The sequence below is a fragment of the Microtus pennsylvanicus genome, chromosome 20 (genome assembly GCF_037038515.1).
Source record: "Microtus pennsylvanicus isolate mMicPen1 chromosome 20, mMicPen1.hap1, whole genome shotgun sequence".
Taxonomy (NCBI): domain Eukaryota; kingdom Metazoa; phylum Chordata; class Mammalia; order Rodentia; family Cricetidae; genus Microtus; species Microtus pennsylvanicus.
The window spans coordinates 34959098-34981135 of NC_134598.1; the positions used below are offsets into that span (position 1 = coordinate 34959098).

Sequence of the window (22038 nt, forward strand, 5' to 3'; positions counted from 1 at the left end):
GCCTCCACAGGCCAGGAAACGCACATTCTGCATATATGAACGATGGTTGCTAAGGCAACGTGAGAGAAACAAAGTGCCGACTTCTGTACTCACTCAAATGCACTTGTGCTCATTGTGTTTGAGGTGGGAAGTCACTGGGTCTCCTTTACAAGTATAGGCGTTATACCTGCATGTTTGGTAAGGGAAAGCTGAGTTACAGATAATAACCTTAAAAGCTTCCTCAGGGTGCCAGCATACACTCATTCCAGGAGAATGAAGAAGAAAATGAGCCGTCTGCTTTCCTTCCAAGTTCCAAATCCTAATAAAAAGAGTTTGAGGTTAAATATTCTTGATACATCACTACCAAAAAAGTAAAACTTTGACAAATGTCATCAAAGCCATTACCTATAGATTATTATGTACACTTATATTTAATAAACATCTTTGAGAAAATGAAAATACTGTTGTTGAACAATGTCAAGCTGACATAAAGAATTTAAGTTTCACCATGCTCAATTATGGAAACAAAGACATATATTTTCTAATTAATCTAACATAATAATATTAATTATTTATGTGTCCACTGCAAGCAAAATCAATGTTTCGAGGCCATTAATCTGGTTGCATGCCTACTTAAGTCATTTCAATTAATAATTATTCCTATCAGTGGTGCTTACACACACACACACACACACACACACACACACACACACACACACGCAATCTCTATACACAAGTCTTTCCATTTTCAAAATAATGAAGTAAATATGAAGTGATAGGAATTTAGCGCATAGTCATTTTCCATGATGCTTATTCCTTCCACCTTTGGGCACGTCTCATCTCACAGCATTTTGGTCTGGCCGATTTTTCTAATGTTTTCTCCCCAAAGCTGGACATGCTTAACAGTTACCAGATTAAAGACAGGTTAAAGAAACAGGCGCTCGGTTCTTTCTACCGTCCATCAATAAGCACCAGCCTACTCAAAAATAAGGCTCTTCTTCTCAGCAGCTTATAGAGACGGGGCTTCTCTGTGTAGCCCTGGCTGCCCTGGAACTCGCTCTGTAGACCAGGCTGGCCTCAAACTCACAGATCCGCCTGCCTCTGCCTCCCAAGTGCTGGGATTAAAGGTGTGCACCACCACACCCCAGGTCTCAGCAATCTCAGGCAGGGCACTGTCCCCAGGACGATGCTCTTTGGCTTGCTCACAATTCTCACCCAGTCACTGTTTCACTGTGCAGAGTGGATTAGCATGGCAGGAGGCAGAAACCCGAGGATCGGGGTGGCAAAGTGCCCCCAGCGTTCTGGTCTTAGTGAGTACATTCACAGCTAAGGGTGCAGCTCAGTGGAGTGTGATGAGCACATGAGGCCCTGGCTCTGCCCTCAGCAACCCTCATCAAAACTGATAATCAAGATTAGGAGTTCTCCCCCGTTTTGTGTAGGTTTTATAGTTCCTACTTGCTTTAGGACTCTGGAGGAGTCTGTAAAAATTGAGGAATGTAAAGTAGGGAAAGTTTACTTGTGAAAAGTATAGGACGTCAAATTGAAATGCCGTAGTAACATACCGGCTAGCACACACATGTTTCAGGATCACCTACTTGATTAAATATTAGAAGCATATCTTTTCTTTTACCAAAAGATACTTTTCATTTCTTTTAACTATATGAAGCAGACAGCTCTGGTTAAACTATTAGAAGAAGCAAATCACCAAGAGTTTAAACTCTTGTCCTTCAATACCTAGGATGAGATTGGACATTAAGGCAACTAAATCTTTCTCCTCTGTTATCATTTCCATAATGAAGTATTCGGCTAGCAAATATTTTATCACTATTGGAATAGCAGAAATCTGTCTTCTCAACTCAATGAGTCTCATTGGGGGTGGGCTAAAACATCATTCTTTTGATTTTATTTTAAAATGAATTTGATTTTTGTTGGCTATTATATAAATTGAGCAAATACATGCCAAAATATTTTCATGGTTCCCCCCCTCTTCAAATAAAGAAGACAAAAGAGGTGAAAAATACAGAGACAGCTATGAAAATAAGTCAATTAACTAAGTATATTGTGGTCTAATGAGCCAAATTTTAGTCTAATTTCAGCAGTATTTTATCCTGATCAGAACCCGATGATCCTTTTAAAAAAAAAGGGGAGCTAGTTCAAGCATGAGGAGGGTCATATGGATTATATTTCAGAGGACTAGGGTACAATGATTTATGGTTTGTAATTATACACTGATTCAATAATTCCCAAATGTTGCATAATCTCAGTACTAAGTATGCAAAATACAACAAATTGGACTAAAATAAGTTATCCTAACTAAATTAGCTGCAGATGGTACAATTTAAGTTGTTATGTCTTATTTCCCTTTTTGATAGATTCCATAATTAAGCCTCTGAGATTCTTTTGTGGAGCTCAACTCATTTTCTATCTTTACCGAATATATTAAGTCCATCTGATCATGCTGCATTTCTTGTGTGAAGTATATCACAGACACAAACGGTAGATCAATCGGAAGCACACAGAACAGAATACACTCAGAGAGCAGCAGCTCAGTCTAGAGCACCCCAAACACCCCCACACAAGGAAGAAAGTCACCATTATGACTTCTAATGAGGTAGCTTACTTTTCAGTAGCATGAAGACAACGCCACCGTGTGCACTTTTGTTCTGGTTCTTTTACCGCTGCCATGTCCTGTGAGAACGCTGTTATATCTCCCCACTTGTTTCAGAGTTCCCAGTTCAGCACACAGCCACACACACACTGCCACAGACGTTCAGACTGTACTCTCCTAGTCCGTGTCCACCCTTGGTGCCTACAGACTTCCACATCCACCCCCAGCCCCTCTGCAGCACACAGCCATTCCCACAGTCCCTACTGTTTGCTCAGTGCATACCTACGCATGGCACTGGTGGGTCAAGTTGACAAATGGGTTTAACTTTGACAAGACAGACATTTGCCAAACAGCTTTCTGGGTGAGCGACACTGCTTTGCTCTTCCTCACTCATGGCTATAATCACCACCGTAAAAAGGTAAAACTCTCATCTTATGTGCTAATAAAAACATCACTGGTCTGAATGTCAAAAGCTGCAGTTTTCCAGATGATCTTCTTTCGTAAGACTGGTTTCATTTCTAAGGTTATGAGTTTTTATTGTAAATTGTGTGTGTGGTGCCTGTAGAAGCTACAAGCATCAGATTTCTCTAAAGCTAGAGTTGTAGGTGGTTTGGAGCGTCCTGGGCGCTAAGAACCAAAGCTGTTCTCCACCAGAACATCCTCTACAAAGCTGTTCTCCACCAGAACTAACCCTCTACAAAGTCATGATGAACCCTTAACCATTCAGTCATCTCTCTAGGCCCTAAGATCGAGTTCTTAAATTATTGTTCTTTCCTGTATTTGATGTCATTTCCCTCATCTATGCATGGATACATTTGGACAAATTTTAAGACGTCTTTATCCTTGTTTTTGTTTTGTTTTTCTTTGTTGTTTGTCAATTTGACACAAGTTAGAGTTATCTGGAAAGAGAAGCCTCAGTTGGGGAAACACATCCACCCAGATTGACTATAGGCAAGTCCGTGGGATGTTTCCTTGATTAATGACTGATGTGGGTGAGCCCAGCTATTCTGAATTGTGTAAGAAAGCAGGCCAAGCAGTCCATAGGGAGTAAGGCAGTACACGCCATTCCTCCAGGCCGAGCAGTCCATAGGGAGTAAGGCAGTACACGCCATTCCTCCAGGCCGAGCAGTCCATAGGGAGTAAGGCAGTACACGCCATTCCTCCAGGCCGAGCAGTCCATAGGGAGTAAGGCAGTACACGCCATTCCTCCATGGCGTCTGCTTTTGTTCTTGACTCAAGGTTCCTGCCTTGAGTTCCTACCATGACTTTCTCAATGAGGTGTAGAACATGAGGGCTCAAGCTTTTCTTCCCAAGTTGCTTCTGGCCATGGTGCTCTATCACCGCAACAGAAACCCTGACCAAGACAGCAGAGGCACAATCTGCAGCAGATCCCTGCTGACAGGTCTTCCTATCCCGCTCCCCCCCCCCCCCCCCGAAATCACAGGAGAAAGCTGTTTCCGAATGTCTTCTAATGCCTAACTGCAGTATGCTCGCCAAGATGGACCGTAAGTGCTCTGCCCAGCAAAGCACTGTTTGCATGTGATTTAAAATCTTATTAGTTTAATTAATTATGTAAACTGACAACACATGAAAATAAAAGAACTATTTCAATGAAATGAACTTGATGGCAATGAATCAATATTAAAAAAATCTAAATTAGGTGTGTGAGACAAGCAAGCACCAAACAAACAAAAAACCATCAAATATTGATGAATTATAAACTTTTTAAAACCATGCTGTTTACACTGTAGATATTTTATTATGGTAGTTGCTCATGAAACAACAAGAGAGAGACAGACAAGATTTCGGGGGGGGGGGGGGCGGGATAGGAAGACCTGTCAGCAGGGATCTGCTGCAGATTGTGCCTCTGCTGTCTTGGTCAGGGTTTCTGTTGTGGTGATAGAGCACCATGGCCAGAAGCAACTTGGCAATCAATGGATTAATAACCTAAGACAAAGGGCTTTGCTCTGCTATCAAATCAATCTTCATACATGTGTTGGATATTAAAATGAGTGGCAGGCATGATTTTAAGATAGTTTCCCAGCTTTCTGCTTTTCTAAAACTCACTGGTATAGCCCATACCAGACAGGAGGGCTTCCCTTAAGAAGACACTGAAATCTGAAAATCCAAATTTATTTGAGTTCAACAAGTATTCATAATGTTTTTCAAAAAAGCTGGCACAGTAGAGAACGAGAAAAGCTTTAGTCAGGGAGCAGGCAGAGCACTTGTCTACCATGTCTAAGGCTTGGGTCGGATCTCTCGCACCTCAAAGGGAAAACAAGCATTCTCAGTACACATAGCCAAACTCACAGAAAGAAACAGACAGTTTATAAAGATATGGTGTAAATGTCGCCATGTTAAATTACTGGGGCCAAACAGCATAAAGCTATACGAAGTGGACAGGTACATAAATGCAAATGCTTGCAATTAAATATCAGAGGTAAAGGGTTTAAGGTCTCAATCAGGAAGCCAATCTCCAATGAATCAAAGGCACTGGAGAGTGGATGATAGAGCACCAACTTTAAAGAGAAAGGCAACAGCAGTCTTCACCCAAAGTGAACTAGAACAAAGAACTTCCCATTCCAATACCATCCTGTAAACAGAAGTTAGATTTAACCGTAACATGGAGGAATCAAAACTTAACTGGGCCAAGTTTATGAATTATACTTACTCTAGTTTTTCTAGTAAAACCACTGCCTTGTTTTAGTCTGAGAGCTTTTTAATGGAATGTAAAATTTCCTTACCATATGGTATGAAAATATAATTGTCATGTAACTAATTAAAAGACCCCACAAATTGTGTGTTGGCACGAGATACCATAGCATTTCCAAGGACCTTTTCAACTGACAACTGGTGGTGGGTAGTCTGAGAACTCGGAGGAACCTCATGCATAACACACTGTTCTTTTATTTGTTTACTCTGTTTCAGTTGGCAGCTCACTGTCTGCTAGAAAGTGTGTCACAGAAGGACATTTCTGCTAGCAAATGTTTTCAAACAACAGACAAAAGAAGGGATGCATGACATTAGGTGACGCATCTGTACCCATTAAAGCCAAAATACAAACCGCAGGATTTCTACAAAAACACCACTAGATCACATGTATCGGTGTTCTGAGTAATTACATAGAAAAGAACAAAAGTAACGGGCAGAGATACAGTCGTAAGGACGAAAGGGACTTTATCTGTCCTTGTGTGCAAGAATGGGACTGCCCGTGTTGACAGGAAATATATTTTGTTCAATTTGTTGTGATAGCAGAATGAAGATTTTCCTTCTTAATTATGAATTATCAAGCAACTCAGGTTAGACGATCAGAGAAAGTGATGGTGAGACAAAAGACTTTAGTGTTTAACAAAGTTCAGAGGTGTGTAGTGACATTTCATTTGTATTTTAATAAATAAAACTTGCCTGAAGATCAGAGAGTAAAACAACCCCACTGGTCAGCCTTATGACTAGGTAATGGTTAACATACACCTTTAATCCCAGTAGCCACACTGGCTGCCATAAGAACCAGGCAGTGTTTGCCTTTAAATCCCAGTGGTGCATTCCTTTAATCCCAGTCCTAGAGGATTATAGAAGGAGCAGACAGCCCTCAGACAGTCTCATTCTGAGATTCCTGGAGGCAGGATCGCCATTTCAGACTGAGGCTGAGGTAAGAGTCAGTGCCCTGTTTTGCTTTTCTGACCTTCAGGTTGAACCTCAATTTCACTCCCTGAGTTTTTATTAATTGTGCTACAGAGGTGGGACTCTAATAATTAAAAGCCCAAATCTAGGATTTAAATCTTTACAACTTTTGTTAGTTAATAGCTTGGACTATAGAAAAGTTTGGCAGCTATGTAAAGCCTTAGAAGTAGAGGTAACCAGCCTGGTCTACAAAGGGAGTCCCCAGGGCAGACCTGTGGTTTGAATGCAGATTGTCCTCTCTGAAACACTAGGAAATGAGACCTGGACTCTTGAGACGCCACCAGCCTGATGACCCAAATTCAACTCCTGAGATTCCCGTGGTGGAAGGAGAAAATACTCCTGTACATTGTCCTCTGACCTCTACACACACCCCCTGGTATATTTGAGCTCATGCATAAGTAAATAAATTCTAATTTAAGAAAAAAAGTAGAGACAACTAAATAGTACAATAATTTGAAGCAAGGATTTTTCAAAGGGTATGTCAATATATGTCATTTCCAAATATATTCTGAAATTAACATTAGAATTGATTTTTACCTTTTTATAATACTGATGTGTACTAAGCAAGCAGCATCAATAACTTTAATATGCATGCAACATTAATGATGAAAGAAATGGATTGCTAGTCACAGAATGAGAATTAAAAGATTAAAAATGAGAACTGCCTATGTTTCTATTTTATCTTTCATTAGCATTAATTCATTCACTGAATTAATAAAGGTATGCAAATGCGATCCAGTCTGTAGTGTATTTATTCCCTGAAACCTCTAGTCATAACATAACAATGAACAATCCTGATTTTGCTCTATGTTGGGAATTATTAGGCATTTCCTATGAGGTCTTCAGTAATGATTACTCTAAAGAAATGTTACATTGGCCTATCTTCAGAAGGCTCAATTTCCCCTTTGCTACTTCCATCAAGGGCATTTTTTTGTTTTGTTTTGTTTTTTGTTTTTCAAGACAGGGTTTCTCTAACAGTCCTAGCTGTCCTGGAACTAGCTCTTGTAGACCAGGCTGGCCTTGAATTCAGACCCGCCTATCTCTGCCTCCCGAGTGCCAGAATTAAAGGCAGGCATGAGTCACCGCTGCCCAGCTAATGGTTATCTTAAAATATTTCACATATTTAATGGTTCCAACTGAAGATAGGTAGTAGAGAAACTCCATATTAGTAATGGATCCTAAGAGATTTTCCACTGGATGTAAACAGACCGCCTATGGCAAGAGCTTGCGAGTGTGTGGCACACGCTTCTCTTGTAACAGCCGTTTGAGAGACTTGCTGACTTAAAAAGTCATTTGAGTTCAAGCTTGCCTGCTCTGCCTGCTCCAGTATCCTTGAGAGCTGTGTGAATGTCCTGACTAAGTCCACAGATAGGAGCATTTTGCCCACGAGTAACAGCACATCATCGAAGCCACAGGCTGGAGAATGCCAGCCAACTGCACATTCAGATAGAGAAAGCAACTGCTTGCGGCTAGCGGGACTCGCATGGTAGACAGCAAGCCTGCGTGCGCTTTCTCCCCAGGACAGCGCAGGGAGGTAGTTCACTGACTGGATGGCGCCTCCTTCTGTCTTCCGCCCTTAATCTGTATAAAAGTTCCGAAATAACTCTGGGCTGTTTGGCGTTGGCAGTAGGCCTCCCAGATCTGTCCCGTGTTCTGTCTCAGTCTCTATCACCTGCCATCTCCTTAGCCTCGCACCGCCCTCCAGGTGCCCAGGCTGACTCACTGGCAGGCTCCTACACCTCCACACCTGAATTTGACAAGTTCTTTTGGGCATAGTTTTGCAAAGTTCAATTTATTTAAAGGACATACTCTGAATTCACATTTATCTTTTAAAAATGTCTTTTCTTCCATAAGATGGTGGTAGTAGAGTGTGAGAGATCTTTAAATTTCTTTATACTTGATAAAAATTTGTTAATTCTCATAATATTGGGAGAATTTAACTAGTCTACAAAAAAAAACAAAACAAAAGAAACTCAAACAAACAAACAAACAAACAAACAAAAATAAGCAGCCTCTCAGTCTACTCTAAGGAAAACACAAGCATCGCACGAGAGAAGGTTGGCACGCCTGTGACAAGGGTGGAGGCCGCTGGGAAGCCTGTGACAAGGGTGGAGGCCGCTGGGAAGCCTGTGACAAGGGTGGAGGCCGCTGGGAAGCCTGTGACAAGGGTGGAGGCCGCTGGGAAGCCTGTGTTAAGGGTGGAGGCCGCTGGGAAGCCTGTGTTAAGGATGGAGGCCGCTGGGAAGCCTGTGTTAAGGGTGGAGGCCGCTGGGAAGCCTGTGACAAGGGTGGAGGCCGCTGGGAAGCCTGTGACAAGGGTGGAGGCCACTGGGAAGCCTGTGACAAGGGTGGAGGCCGCTGGGAAGCCTGTGTTAAGGCTTCACCCCCTACTTTGTGGCATCTGGCCACTGTTTTAGAATCACCAGTAACAGAGGAGATCAAGGTCCAGCTAGATCTCTCTTACCATCAAATAAAACCTTCAGTGCAGGAAAGGGTTACGTTTAATTGAATTGTTGGCCAAACAGGCAAATAGAAGCCACCAAACAACCCAGGATGTTGCCAAGGTTATTGGTTGCTCTCCAAACACTGATGGTAAGGCCCTGTTGCTGGAGACAACACCAACAAGGCTAATCATGTCAGTGGCGACGTGGAGAAGTAGAGCTGATGCCTACAGAGTCATCACCGTCACTAATTCATGGCAGTGTAAGGAACTCTGCATACTACCAGAGAAGCGCAAACACCAACCCAGCTGCACACCGCTGATCTACAATGGTGGTCTGCCTTCAAGACAGGCTGGGGCAATCATGGAAGAAGGCTGTGTGAACAAGCAACCGCTCTGATGGATTTAAGGACCACTCCATGAGATGGAAGCCTCCCAGTACTGCACAGGAAGCCTAGATCCTGAGACTAGATAGTCCATGTACTGGGGGAAACCACATCCTAATGGCCTCCTGCTGTTCTCAAAGATCAGTGTCTTGCTCAGCCATCTTCAGAGACACTGCCTCCTGCAGCAGATGGGAGTACAGGGATCCACAGCTATACAACATGCAGAGAATGAGAGACTTTGAACAGTTTTATGTCTCCATAAAAATCTCTCTCCTCAAGGCTTAGAGAACTCTGTGGAATAAGAGGTGGAAAGATTGTATAGGGGCGGAAGACAGCAAGGAAAAAAGGCTTCCAGACACAACAGGACAGACACACATGAAGAGTCTGGCAGCGTGCACAAGGCTAGTCCCAGAACTGAGGTGAATACAGTCCACACCCTTAAACCAAAAAGTTTTCTCCAGCTGATAGCTACTCACAAAGGAGTCTCACTGTGCATACAAACCACACTTGAGGGCAGGTCCCAGGCCCAACAGCAGATGCTAGAACATAATGAGCCAATCGTGTTTTCTGAGGGTTTCTGGGCTCACCATGCTTTGCTTACATTTTCAGTTGCTCTCTCTCTTTATATATGCATTTTACTGTTTTAATTATATTACTACATATACATAAAATAATGTTCTTATTTATATATCACATATAAAATAAAATGATATATAAATAAGCATAGTGCTACAGTAAATATAATTATAAAATGTAATTAATACACTTTAATGAAAAATTTGTGTACCTTACAGGTTATATAGCAAGGTTTGGGGCTTTGTTGGATTCCTGTGTGCCAACGTACATGTCTCTGTGTCTATGTGTGTATCTTGTTAAAGGAGCTGTCATGGGTCCTCCAGCCAATTGAAAGGAGCGTTTTTGGTCCAAGAGGGGGGTTTGCATTGGGGATGGACCTGACCAGGAGAAAAAGTGAACAGAGGTGAAGATGTCCCTTTCAAGCCATGAGAGTTAGCTGTGGCTTGTGATTCGAATCAGGTTCCCCTTTTGTTCTTTAATATTTGTCCATGAACTTTATTAATAAATGGTAAAGAAATTTTACATCAGTTTCTGTGGGGTTTTTTGGGCTCTTTATTTTTTCCCTGTTCCTTTTTTGTCCCATTCAAATTTTTTTGTTTTTATTTTATCTTTTTAAAATTACTGTTGTTATTTAGATGCCTGTTTGTTTTATAGTGAGAGAGAGCAAGAAAGGGCGTGAATATGGGTGGTAGTGAGGATCTGGGAGGAGTCAGGGGAAAGGGAAACCCTAATAAGAATGTCTGTCTGTCTGTCTGTCTGTCTGTCTGTCTATCTATCTATCTATCTATCTATCTATCTATCTATCTATCTATCTATCTATCGTGTGTGTGTGTGTGTGTATACACATATATTTGCTTTTCAATAACAAAAAGGAAAAGTAAACAAATGACTAAACTAAACCAAACTAAGCAAAGCAGAAGAACAGCCCCGGAGGAACAGCCCCGGAGGAACAGTCCCAGAGGAACAGCCCCGGAGGAACAGCCCCGGAGGAACAGCCCCGGACTGTGGCGTGCGCCTAGCTGCATCTGCTACTCGCAGGCTCCTCCTTGGCTGGCAAAGACATTCATTTCTTCCCCTTTCAGGCTTTATTATTCTATTTTTTAAAAACTCATATTTATTTATTTATTGTGGTGTTTTATATACATGCATGTCTGTGTGAGGGGGTTGGATCCCCTGGAACTGGAGTTACAGGGAGTTTGTTAGCTGCCATGTGGGTGCTGGGAATTGGATCTGGGTCCTCTGGAAGAACAGCCAGTGCTCTGGTAGATTTCATTATTCCAAATGCTTCTGATTAGAAAAATCATTTCATAGAACCAAATTATCAAAATTTGTTTTTATTTTCCTATTATTTTAAATGATCTGTTTATTATTTAGGTCTTATACAAACAGGTTAGTAAATAAAATACTTGGGGACTTAGGTTTTATGCCTACAAACCTTTCGTGTCCCTCACAAGGAAACTTTAGCGGGTAGTACATAGATACAACAGCCTATCACTAACTATGCCTTTGAAAATATAAGCTGCATAAAGACAAACTCTGTAAGAAGCAGCTGGCAGACTGACTTGCAGTGTGAAGCACTACATGTTTAGACGCTGTACAGATCTGTGTGCATTGACAAACATAGTTTGTCAGTTACTCAAGTTTCCTTCTCAGGCAGCATATGAGAGTTATAGCTCACTCATGAACAGCAAGCCTATCTTTTGTGATGTAAAAAATAACTTCACAATATGATAGGAGACTGATATTATCCTTCTGAGCTTGCCCAGTATTGGAGACTTTAATTCAGTGGTATATATAGGCTTATAAATCCATCCATCCATATTTATAGGCTTACAAATATGCAGATCCAAAAGAAGAGGACAAAACTGCTGATGAACCAGCAAGAGGAGGACCCATTAATTGTATGAAAACTACTGAGGAACCAGCAAGAGGAGGACCCATTAATTGTATGAAAACTACTGAGGAACCAGCAAGAGGAGGACCCATTAATTGTATGAAAATTTAATTTATTGCTTTTGGAATATTTGTGCCTTGTCTACAATTTAAATAAAATAGATTTCATTTATGATACTGCATGATATTACAATTTCCTAATTTTTTTTTTTTTTTGGTTTTTCGAGACAGGGTTTCTCTGTGGCTTTGGAGCCTGTCCTGGAACTAGCTTTGTAGACCAGGCTGGTCTCGAACTCACAGAGATCCGCCTGCCTCTGCCTCCCGAGTCAATTTCCTAATTTTTAAAATGTTCATTAAATTACAACGACAATTCACAAATGTGGTTGTAACAAGCACCATACCTGCAGGTGTGGTCGTCGCTCACACTGGCAATCTCATGGCCTTCCTTGGGATGGAACACCAGGTCATTGATGAAATCTGAGTGGCCCTCCAAAACCTGGGAGAGAAAGAGCATTAGGGAAGCATGGCCACAGCCTACAATCTCCCTATATAATGCTTTCACTTTATAATTTTTCCCTCTTTTTTTTTTTTTTTTAAGGTTTTTTGAGACAGGGTTTCTCTGTGTAGTTCCAACTGTCCTTGAACTCGGTAGACCAGGCTGGCCTTGAACTCAAAGAGTTCTATCTGCTTCTGCCCCCAGAGTGCTGGGATTAAAGGCGTGCCCTACCACAGCCCAGAATACTTCTCTATAAATACATTTTAAGAAAGCTGCCATTTTAACAGTATGTTTTATATAGCCACTCTCCTAGAAAGTTGCATTGGAAAGAAGTCATTCAACACACAGTCTTTCTTTGCTAGTATGTATTTCTTATAGAAACATACTAATTTTTTTAACTGCATCTGTTCTCATAGCATCTCTGTGCTCTGTTATTACATAAAGCTCAAATAAAAATTGAAGTTGCAAAACCATTTTGGGCTTTCTGAGACAGAGTCCTTCCAGGCTTCTCGTGGATCTGTTGCTTTACACACTACAATCACCTAGCACATACACACAATGTCAAGTTCACCTCTAATGTGTGCAGTCCAATGGCAACGACAGCACCGGAGACAGCTAACACTACAAGCCTACAGCCACAACCTACACAAAAGTCCTCTTCCGGCCCTTGAGGGAACAACTGGAAACTTGCAATGACCATTATTATTCTATAAGTACAATTTCAATTCATCACGAGAGCCACTTACTATTAATAGAATATATCTATATTTCTTTATATAGACACACACACCATGCAACTTACTATGTATAAAGCATTAGTCTTAAGGTCTTACATAAATTAGCTCACTCAGTATCTATAACCCAGAGGCAGGTGCTAGACCCCAAACTTATCAGCAACAGTAGAGTTGCCAGGAAGAGTAGAGTCCCTGCAGGCAGGACTGAGCTTTGAAGGCAGGGCCTGTGACTCTGGAATCGACTGTCTTTTTTTTTTTTTAAAAAAAAACAACTTTCTTTTTATTTATTCTTTGTGTTTTTTACATCAAGCCTCTTGATCCCACCCATTTCCCCTGAAAATAATATAAAATAAAAACTTAGAGAAAAAAAAGGGGGGAAATGTAGGGAGGGGGTCTCATCATGGAAGCAGTGAGTCACACAGTAAACTTTATCCATACATTTTTACACGCAGGCATTCATTTCCAAGAACCAGGGGTCTGGTTCAAGGCCCCTTTCCTCTGCCGCACTATCAACGCTGGGCCCCCGCTGGGATTCCTCCTGGACATCCCGCTGTACCCGGTGTTGCTGTACCTATTTTCCTAAGGAGATCTGCGTTTAGTTTTCTAAAAATCAACTTAAATCTTTTCCGCTTACATTTATTCAAGGAGTATGCTCATGCTGTAAAGATTATAGCAACAGAGCTGGCCTAGCCACAGCAAGCTGTTAGATATACTTGTCTCGCTTCCCTTATGTGGGGACACCTAGGACCTATGCCCTCAGCGAGTTTTAAGAATGCCATATGCTAGTTTTCATTTTTGTAGTTATCAGTGCATACATCATGCTCATTCTCCTTTCCCCACCACTGTCACCCTGCCTGGCCCACTCTGCACTCAACATTTGTCTCCTGAAGCTATACTTCATTCCACCCTTACTACATCCGCATGTAAACCCCTCTCTCGCTGGCTCTTCCTAGCATCTGTAAGTGTTATGTTTACTAACTAGCTCCTTTTAAAAGTCCAGTTACTAGGGTGTATAATACAGTAAATGAAACCTAAATTGCAGACTTTGGAGAGAGGGCGAATCCTAACCACGAGCTTGACTGGATCTTGAACTAAGACACAGGCCTTTGGACGGAAGGGAGAAGACCTTCCCCCAGAGTGCCTGCACCAGGTGTAAATGGTCCCAGGAAGCAGGGCTGCTTGTCAGCCTGCCTTCACTTCTGGCTGCTGTGCCCTATTCTTTGCTGACATCACACTGCCCATGCACTGAGACACTGGCTCTGCTGAGCTTCTAACTTCACTGACCGAACAGCAGAGTTGCCAGCCCCTTCAGCACGTAGACTGCCACTGCCGGATGACCCAGTTCCTATTAGAAATGCCAGTCAAGCCAATATCCACTTTTATACTATGTATTCATTCTACTGCTTTTGTTCCTCTAAAGAATTCATGATTAATCCAATAGCCATTAAAAGGTCATTTTAAATCATAAGTACAATTTAATAAGCAAAGAAAATGAACATACTTTAACATATCAATTTATTGTAGTTGTCAATATACCTTATATTCATTTTTATCTTGAAGATCTGAAGTAAATAATCTAATCTTCATATCAGCAGCTGAAGTACAAAATCTGAAGAAAAAACACAAACAAACCGATTTTTAGCCTTTGGAAATTAAAGGTTTCTCCCTATGCCACCTTGGCTTCTAAGTGTCATCAAATCTTGTCATAACTCATGACGCTTTCTGGGATCTGTGGTGGTTGGGGGCAGAGTTACTGCAGTTTGCACTAAAAATAGTACAGCCATTAAAGAAAGTAGGAGACAAAGCCAATGTCTGGAACACATAAAATCTTAGTACAGTCTGGATTTATGTCTCCAACTATTAACACAGAATTTCATGTTAAGCTGGCACAGAGCGCCTCGCATTCTCTACCGCTCTCTGAGTTTTTGCTACTTTAGGGCTAACAAGTCATCCTTTAAGAAAAGCAGACAACCTCAGAGACGTGAACCAAGATGAGTAATCTGTTCTCAGCTACTGTGAGTGAAAAACAAGCAGGATCGGAAGGGCAGCGAGTCAGTAGAGGACAACAAACAAACACAGCACACTGCGTTGGTTACCAACGAGAACTTCTTAAATACAAACTAAAACTCGACAGTGATATTCTAAGTCATACCTTAGCCATTTACAGAGCCCACGATGTAGTCACAAAGAAAATTCTATTCATTTCAAAATACTCTTAAAAAACAAAGCAAAAATAGATCATATGACCATAATCATATACAATTATATACGAGTCAGGGTACCAACTTGTGGGCTTCTCTTAGCTCTACTGGACGAAGAACTGTCTTGAGGAAGATATTAAATATATAAATTTTAAGCTAACGAATGAGCAAGTCTGTGTGTAACTGCTGCCACAGAACACCAAAAGGTCTCCACATAGTCACCCTAATTATGAAGCCCTGGCTTGGAGTCTTAAAGCCGTCGGGCAGGCCCAAGTTTGTCACCACTCATGAAGAACACAACATGGTTTTCTTCTTTCCTTACGAGAGCACACGGCGACACTGAACAGACGGGACACCGACATCGTGGCCGAGAAACCACTGCGCCAGTGTTGCCAGGGTTTGGTGTGATGAAGCAGTTACAATTCTCAGTGTATTTTCAAACTGCTTGTCAGACGGTCTGGTCTGAATTTTACTTCTATATTTTTTAAAGTAGTTGCCAACAAACACAGATGCTGCCAAAAAGTGATGACATGAACGGCCGTGAAGCACGGAGTATTTGTCTCCGGAAAGATGGGATTTACAAAGTCTAGTTAAAAACAAAACAAACAAACAGGAAAAAAAAAAACAGGCCGGTAGAGAGACTTGATCAAATTCTTAAGCTGAGTGTCAGATGGCAACTCTGTGTACTCCATGTAAGATCTGGAAGGTAACGTATCGTGTTGATGTCCTCTTTATCATCGGCTGGGCAGAATTTAGAATTATCACTGAAACAAATTCATGGGCGGGCATGACGGAAGGTACTCTAGACCATCAAATAAGCATGGCTCCTTTCCATCGTGACACCAGTGTCCACTGTCTGCACCGTCACAACAGTGCTGGTGACCGTGGCGTTCACTCTCTAAGTCACTCTGAGCACATTCACGTCTGACGCACTAATTCCACTAACGACACCTAAAGCTGAACGCCAGCACCTGTACCCATGCACACACACACTGCACAAAAGGACATGCGCTTACCAAAACTTTATAAGACTGTACTTAAAATATGTTTATCTTAGTTATGTGTGCATGTATGTGTTGGTATGCAGGTGTGGGTTGGTGCCTGTGGAGGCCAGTGGTATCAGATCCCCCTGGAGCAGGAGTTGCAGGTGGCTGTCAGTCCCCTGAGAACTGAACTTGGGTTCTCTGCAAAAGCAGTATATGCTCTCAACTCCTGAGCCATCTCTTTGGCTCATTAAACTACACTACTAAGAGCTCACGGTTTCGTTATATATAAGTTGTCCCTTAATTAAAATTTTAAGTTACTTCAATAATAGCTAACAAACTTATTAAATACTTTTTTCCCCAAAGACAAATTTTTAGGCTTTGTCATTTGTAGGAACCAAAATCAGGGATTTGTAATATGCCTTAAATAATCTATTTTTAAAAAATGCTTTAATCAGTACTGAAGCCCATTGACCAAACTAGTGATTTATGTTCTCCTAAAAATGAGACTATGACCTTGGGTCACACCTGGGGTCAGAAAGGCTATACTACAGTTTCAGAAAATGTTACTTTAACAAAGTAGCACTTTGCTGTTTTTATAATTATTTTGTGTGTGCTTGTACGTACACACATGGCGTATGTGTGGGTCAGCGGACAACTTGAGGGAGTTGATTAGCTTTCCTTCCATCTGATGGCAGGTACGTTTACCTACTGTGCAATCTTGTTGGCTCTTAAATCGTACTTTAATTCAAAAGTGCAGACTCTGTGATGACTTTGAACAATTCTAATGAAACTCAAGTAAAGAGATTCATAGTTTGGACCATACACATGGTCAAGGCAATGGCCACAGTCACAAATCTAAATTGCAAAGATGATATGTAAAATTATTAAATAACAGCAAATATCTAATCACCCAATAGGCAGAGGGCACTTGGGGTCACTGGACGCGAAGGCCATCAGTAATACTGCATGGGAATGTTTGAACTTACTTGATCACGGGAGGCAGGGAATCTAGTTTGGTTTCTGGGCTCCAGGCTATACCATCAACTCGGACTCCATGGTGAAATGTCCGTAGTGTTTTGTATTGAATTCCTTCAATGTCTGCTTCTTCTTCCTAAATGTATACAGTAAATGTTTTAATACAAAGACAAACGATGCTCTGAATTTCATCTCAATCAAAATTTAATGGAGGTATGCATATGCTTCTGAAGCGTGTAGAAAAAAACTAGATATTGAGATCATACTAGTTTATGGGATTAAAAAGAATATTGGGGGCTTGAGATGTAGCTTTAGTGTTTGTCTAACATACAAGGCTCTAGGTTTGATTACTGGGGCTCTAGATGTACCTTTAGTGTTTGATTAATATGTACAAGGCCCTAGGTTTGATTCCTAGCACCCCGGGGGAGGGGCAAAAGAAATGCAAATGAACAAACAAAAACAGTTGTTAAGCCTCAGTTACAAAGAAAGACTCTTTCTTAGGACTTACTCTTAGGTAAAACAAAGCAGTAAATGTTACTTTACCTAGGAGACATTTTATCTTTAGCAGTAAAAACATTGCCTAACAACTTTTTCAAAAATGATATGGTTTATGTAGCTTATCAACTGATGGACAACTGAACATATACTTGAGGTTTTAACTATGTGGAGGACCCTTTGGATGACAGTTCAAGCTTCCACATCAGTGCTAATTTCCAGTGTTAATATGCATAAGACGTTGCGATGCACCTGTCCCATTAGAAGCCATGGACGGTGACTATAAAGGTATAGTGGTTCAGAATTCTGGCACATAATGATAATACTACATAGAAAATAGCGAATGGCCACAAAAAAATCCCAAGCACATTTCCTGGGAGAAAGAAAGGCAATGAGGGAAGACACTTTGGGGTCTTCAAAAATAGCTGCCACTCTCCCAATTCTTAGACTTCCGAGGATCTATTTTATGTATTTCTTTTTTTTTGGGGGGGGGGGGGGGTTGAGACAGGGTTTCTCTGTGGCTTTGGAGCCTGTCCTGGCACTAGCTCTGTAGACCAGGCTGGTCTCGAACTCACAGAGATCCGCCTGCCTCTGCCTCCCGAGTGCTGGGATTAAAGGCGTGCATGTGCCACCACCGCCCCGGCTTTTATGTATTTCTTTACACACTTCAGAGATCACTCTCACTTGTGTACCTGTGCTGAATCCCAGTACATGAACTGGTTTTCCCAGGACGGCTTCTGAGATCCTGGCAAAGCCACTGCTCAGGCATCTTCCCCATGTCTTTTAAATTCAAACACCATTTGCAAGTAAGTTTAAATTTCAGGTAAATGTAACAAAAAGATTTCCCACTAACTGAAGAAATGAGTAGAAATACACTAATTGGGAAAAGGTACCTGACAAGTTTGACTACTTCATAGTTTGTGTGCGTCACAACCGCTCAGCTAACAGGCAGCAGCCACCACGCAGCTGAACTGACTGCAGACTGACTTAGCTCTATTTTTCCATACTTGACAAATCTAAAAATGAATTTTTATATAAAAACACACATTATTTTGCTACTGTAACGAGAGTGATGAAAAGCAGGTCCTGTATTTGTCACTCAAATTAGATATGGAATTACTGAGCGGCCAGAGGGATGGTGAAATCACGGGGCTACACAGACTGAGCTTTATGTATCACCAGCAAGCCTTGCCCTGCCCCGGCAGGACTGTCTCTTACTGAGCAGCTGATGAAAGGCACAGTGTGTGTGGTATAGACAGAGACGAATGAACTTCTGGTTCAGTCCGGGGTGTAGGCAGTATTGTATTGGCAGGAAATTAGAGCCGTTGGAAAACTTGCTGTAATAGAAATGGTTACACAAGGCTCCAGCAATGTGAGGCTGAGGAACAGCCCAGTTGGTAGAAGGTCTATTAAAGGATCTGAAAGTGGTAGGCTTTCTACCACACCCATTTAGAGCCACGCACAGAATTTCAGTAAATTAAGGCTGGTTTATCTAATGCAACTCTTATTTAGTGCTTTCATTTTTATTGAAACATCTGAAAAAGATATTAAAAAAAGAATAGCTCTCTGAACATTTACAATGAGAAAGAAAGGGCTGCTTTGGGAGAAGCAGATTCAGCAGTAGATAGGGCTATTAGAGCTCTTAGCATTAAGCCGACTGTCTCCATGTAAATTCTACTTAATGCCCTAGTCCTGTCTCTGGGAGTGTAGAGAATAAGCTTAGTTTAGTGATGGCAACCCTTGCTGTAGCCATTTCTAATAGGTGAACACATTCAGAGCATAATTGAGCGCCAGTCTTGAAGCAACAGCTGCAAACAAACAGAGGTGATATGTCAAACTCTGCCAGTCCAATACCACTTCCATGAGTTTTAAACAATTCTAATAAGGCTCTGACACTTGTTTTCAAATACACTATCAGAGTACAATGCTGAGAAATAAAGATTATTATATAAAATATTATCAATTTATAGAGAACTGTGCTGTCTGATAAGGTAGCTAGTAGCCACATAGAAGCTAAAACACTTGAAATGCAGCCAGCATGTATACTTACTTTATAAGGTATAAAATATATACAAAGATCTCTATTAACATATCAACTAAAATTATATTATTTTTTATTGACTTATGTTATTATATTGATTACATATGAAGTATTTTAGTTACCTTAGTAGAATGTTGAGAGTTAATCCAACCTTTTATTTTTATTGTCTGGGAATGTGTAGATGCGTACTAGCTGGAGCCAGAGGACAACGTTTAGGAGTTGGTTCTTTTTCCCACCACATGGATTGCAGGGATTGAACTTAGGTCACAAGGCTTGGCAAGAAGTGCCTTCCCCACTGAACTATCTCATGGCCCTACTCTTATGTTATTACCACAACATTAAAACTTATATTTGTGGCTCATGTTATATCCTAACTGGATATAGTATTGAATTCGCTCTGCTTGGCTCCCCATTGTGTTGACTTGGGTTAATATTCAGGTGGCTAAAATTTCTAAGTCCTAATTCTCCCTTCCCAGTTCTAAGTCTATTGTCTTAAGACTTATAGTCTTCTTTATTAAATTTTTGCTTGTTTGACTTGGTCCAATCTGTTAAACAATGTTTGGATCTGAACACAAGAGTTTGGCATACAAGTGGAACTCAATAAATACTTGTTAAATGAAGTTGGTTATCCAAAGGATTAAGGTATCTTTGTTTCATTTTCTCCACAAAAACAATGTACTCGCCTAGATCAACGCTCTCATTCAAGCCCCACTAGAGACATCTTTATTACTCAAGAGTGAACGAGCTGCGAAACTTTATCCTCATTTGGTCATTTACAAACGAGGCTTTTACAAGAGCACTGATTTAAGATCTCTTTGGGGATAAGGTCTTTACAAATTTTTATTTCTGAATTTCCTGGCCCTTAGTACTCACGCATTTGGACAAATGTCTAACAATCAACAAGTCTACCATTTCGACCCGCATTTCTGGATCCTTCTGAGGACGGCATGAGATTCTGCGGAAACTCCAAACTTTCTGGACTTAGCCTTTCCTGACAATCTTATTGTTTCTGACAGGCCTGGGGAAATTGGTTCCATTTATATAAATTTTCTTACAAGATATGAAATTGGGTGATACCACACTTAAAGGCTCTAGGGTGAGAGAATGGGAATGTTGAATAGCATCTGAACAGATACACGAGAACTGTAATTTCTGTTCAGTCTCCAAGGGCAGACTAATGAAAATAAATCCTTCAGAATATTTGAACTGTTGATTTAATTTCAATAGAAACAGAATGGGTTTGATGGAAGGAAAGAACACGGTTTAGAAAGAGATCTGAATCTTGTTCTCATTTCTTAGTTATGTAATCCCCTAAACATCTTTGAGACAGAATGGAGACTATTCTCTTCTGGAATGAAAAGGCCAGTGGTTCTTAGCTCTATCTCTAATGTGTTCATTACGGGTAGGAGAACAGAAAGCCCCATTGCTTTTTCCTTAGATAACTTGGAAGACCTACTTTGTAGCTCTCACAGGTCCGAGGATCAATAAAGACAAGCCTTCTGAACCATACAAATACTTCGTGCATCTCCCTTCTCGTTTTCCTTTCTCCTCGTTACCTATTTTCTTTTTTTCTCCTAATATTTTTTCCTTTCTCTCTTTCTTCCAGCATTTCCTAACTGAATTTAAACTAGAAGAAAATACATTTATCAGTATTTAGAAACACAATTCTGTGTCTGCATCTATTAATTCAGGAAGCACTGACAGTAATTAGGGGAAACACAATCCCACCATATGAATTTTTATCTGCTTTTCTGTAGATCAGTGGCCCACATTAGAGAAAGTTTTTAATAAATCTTCCTTAAGATAATGCTACATTATCACATGACTTGTGATTCTGACAGTCCAGTTGAACTTAGGTCAAGGGTCATAAAAATATAGTTCTGTAAACATTACTTTGTTAAATAAAGAATTGCAGAAATTCCAGAAGGTTGAATCCGCCTTGCTGAGTGTTTCCTATATGTAACCTCGGTTTCCTGTGAGAAAACACGGTATGGGGTCTCTTAGGAGCAATTTTCCTTTGATGATTAAATATGAGAGCACGGCTGTCATTACTGTCCCTCTCGACCACAACTAAAACTCACATACGGGTTACAATGTGTCAAATGTCCTATGGGAAACTTACATGTACTCACTTCCTACCCCTCACAAACCGTCCTGGACATCATATTCCTCACATCTAGAGAAGAGAGGTTCATTATCTAATGAAGGTTTAATAAGTCAATGTCTAGGCAATGTGGCTGCAGAGTTCAGAGCTACGAACGGCTTGCTGTAGACGCAATCACACACTTTGCTATTCTACTTGTACGCTGCAGATATAGAAAGTGTGAAATCAAATCCATAGGAAAGACGAATATTACAAAAGCTATTTTGTAAAAATTTCTTTCAAAGAAATTTTCTTTAGAATTTCAATGTAACCCTGTTTCCTATAACACATTATAATGCAGGGAAAGTGAACTGAACTGGACTGCATTTAATTGGACGTTTTAATACACATAAATACATGTGTGTGTGTTCAGTTACATCATACCCTTTATGAACATATAATAT

At 40.8% G+C, this 22038-nt stretch overlaps 1 protein-coding gene across 3 annotated transcripts in view; it reads right to left on the reverse strand.

The window, feature by feature from the left end:
- Window positions 1-22038, reverse strand: part of Nup37 (nucleoporin 37) — a 31792-nt gene that overhangs the window by 8068 nt on the left and 1686 nt on the right. For all 3 annotated transcript variants that reach the window (XM_075954458.1, XM_075954460.1, XM_075954459.1), the window contains exons 3-6: window positions 16967-17091; window positions 14330-14402; window positions 11965-12059; window positions 208-298 (exon numbers count right to left, since the gene is read on the reverse strand). In XM_075954458.1, the coding sequence (XP_075810573.1) occupies window positions 208-298; window positions 11965-12059; window positions 14330-14402; window positions 16967-17091 (384 nt within the window). The remainder of the gene's footprint in view (window positions 1-207; window positions 299-11964; window positions 12060-14329; window positions 14403-16966; window positions 17092-22038) is intronic.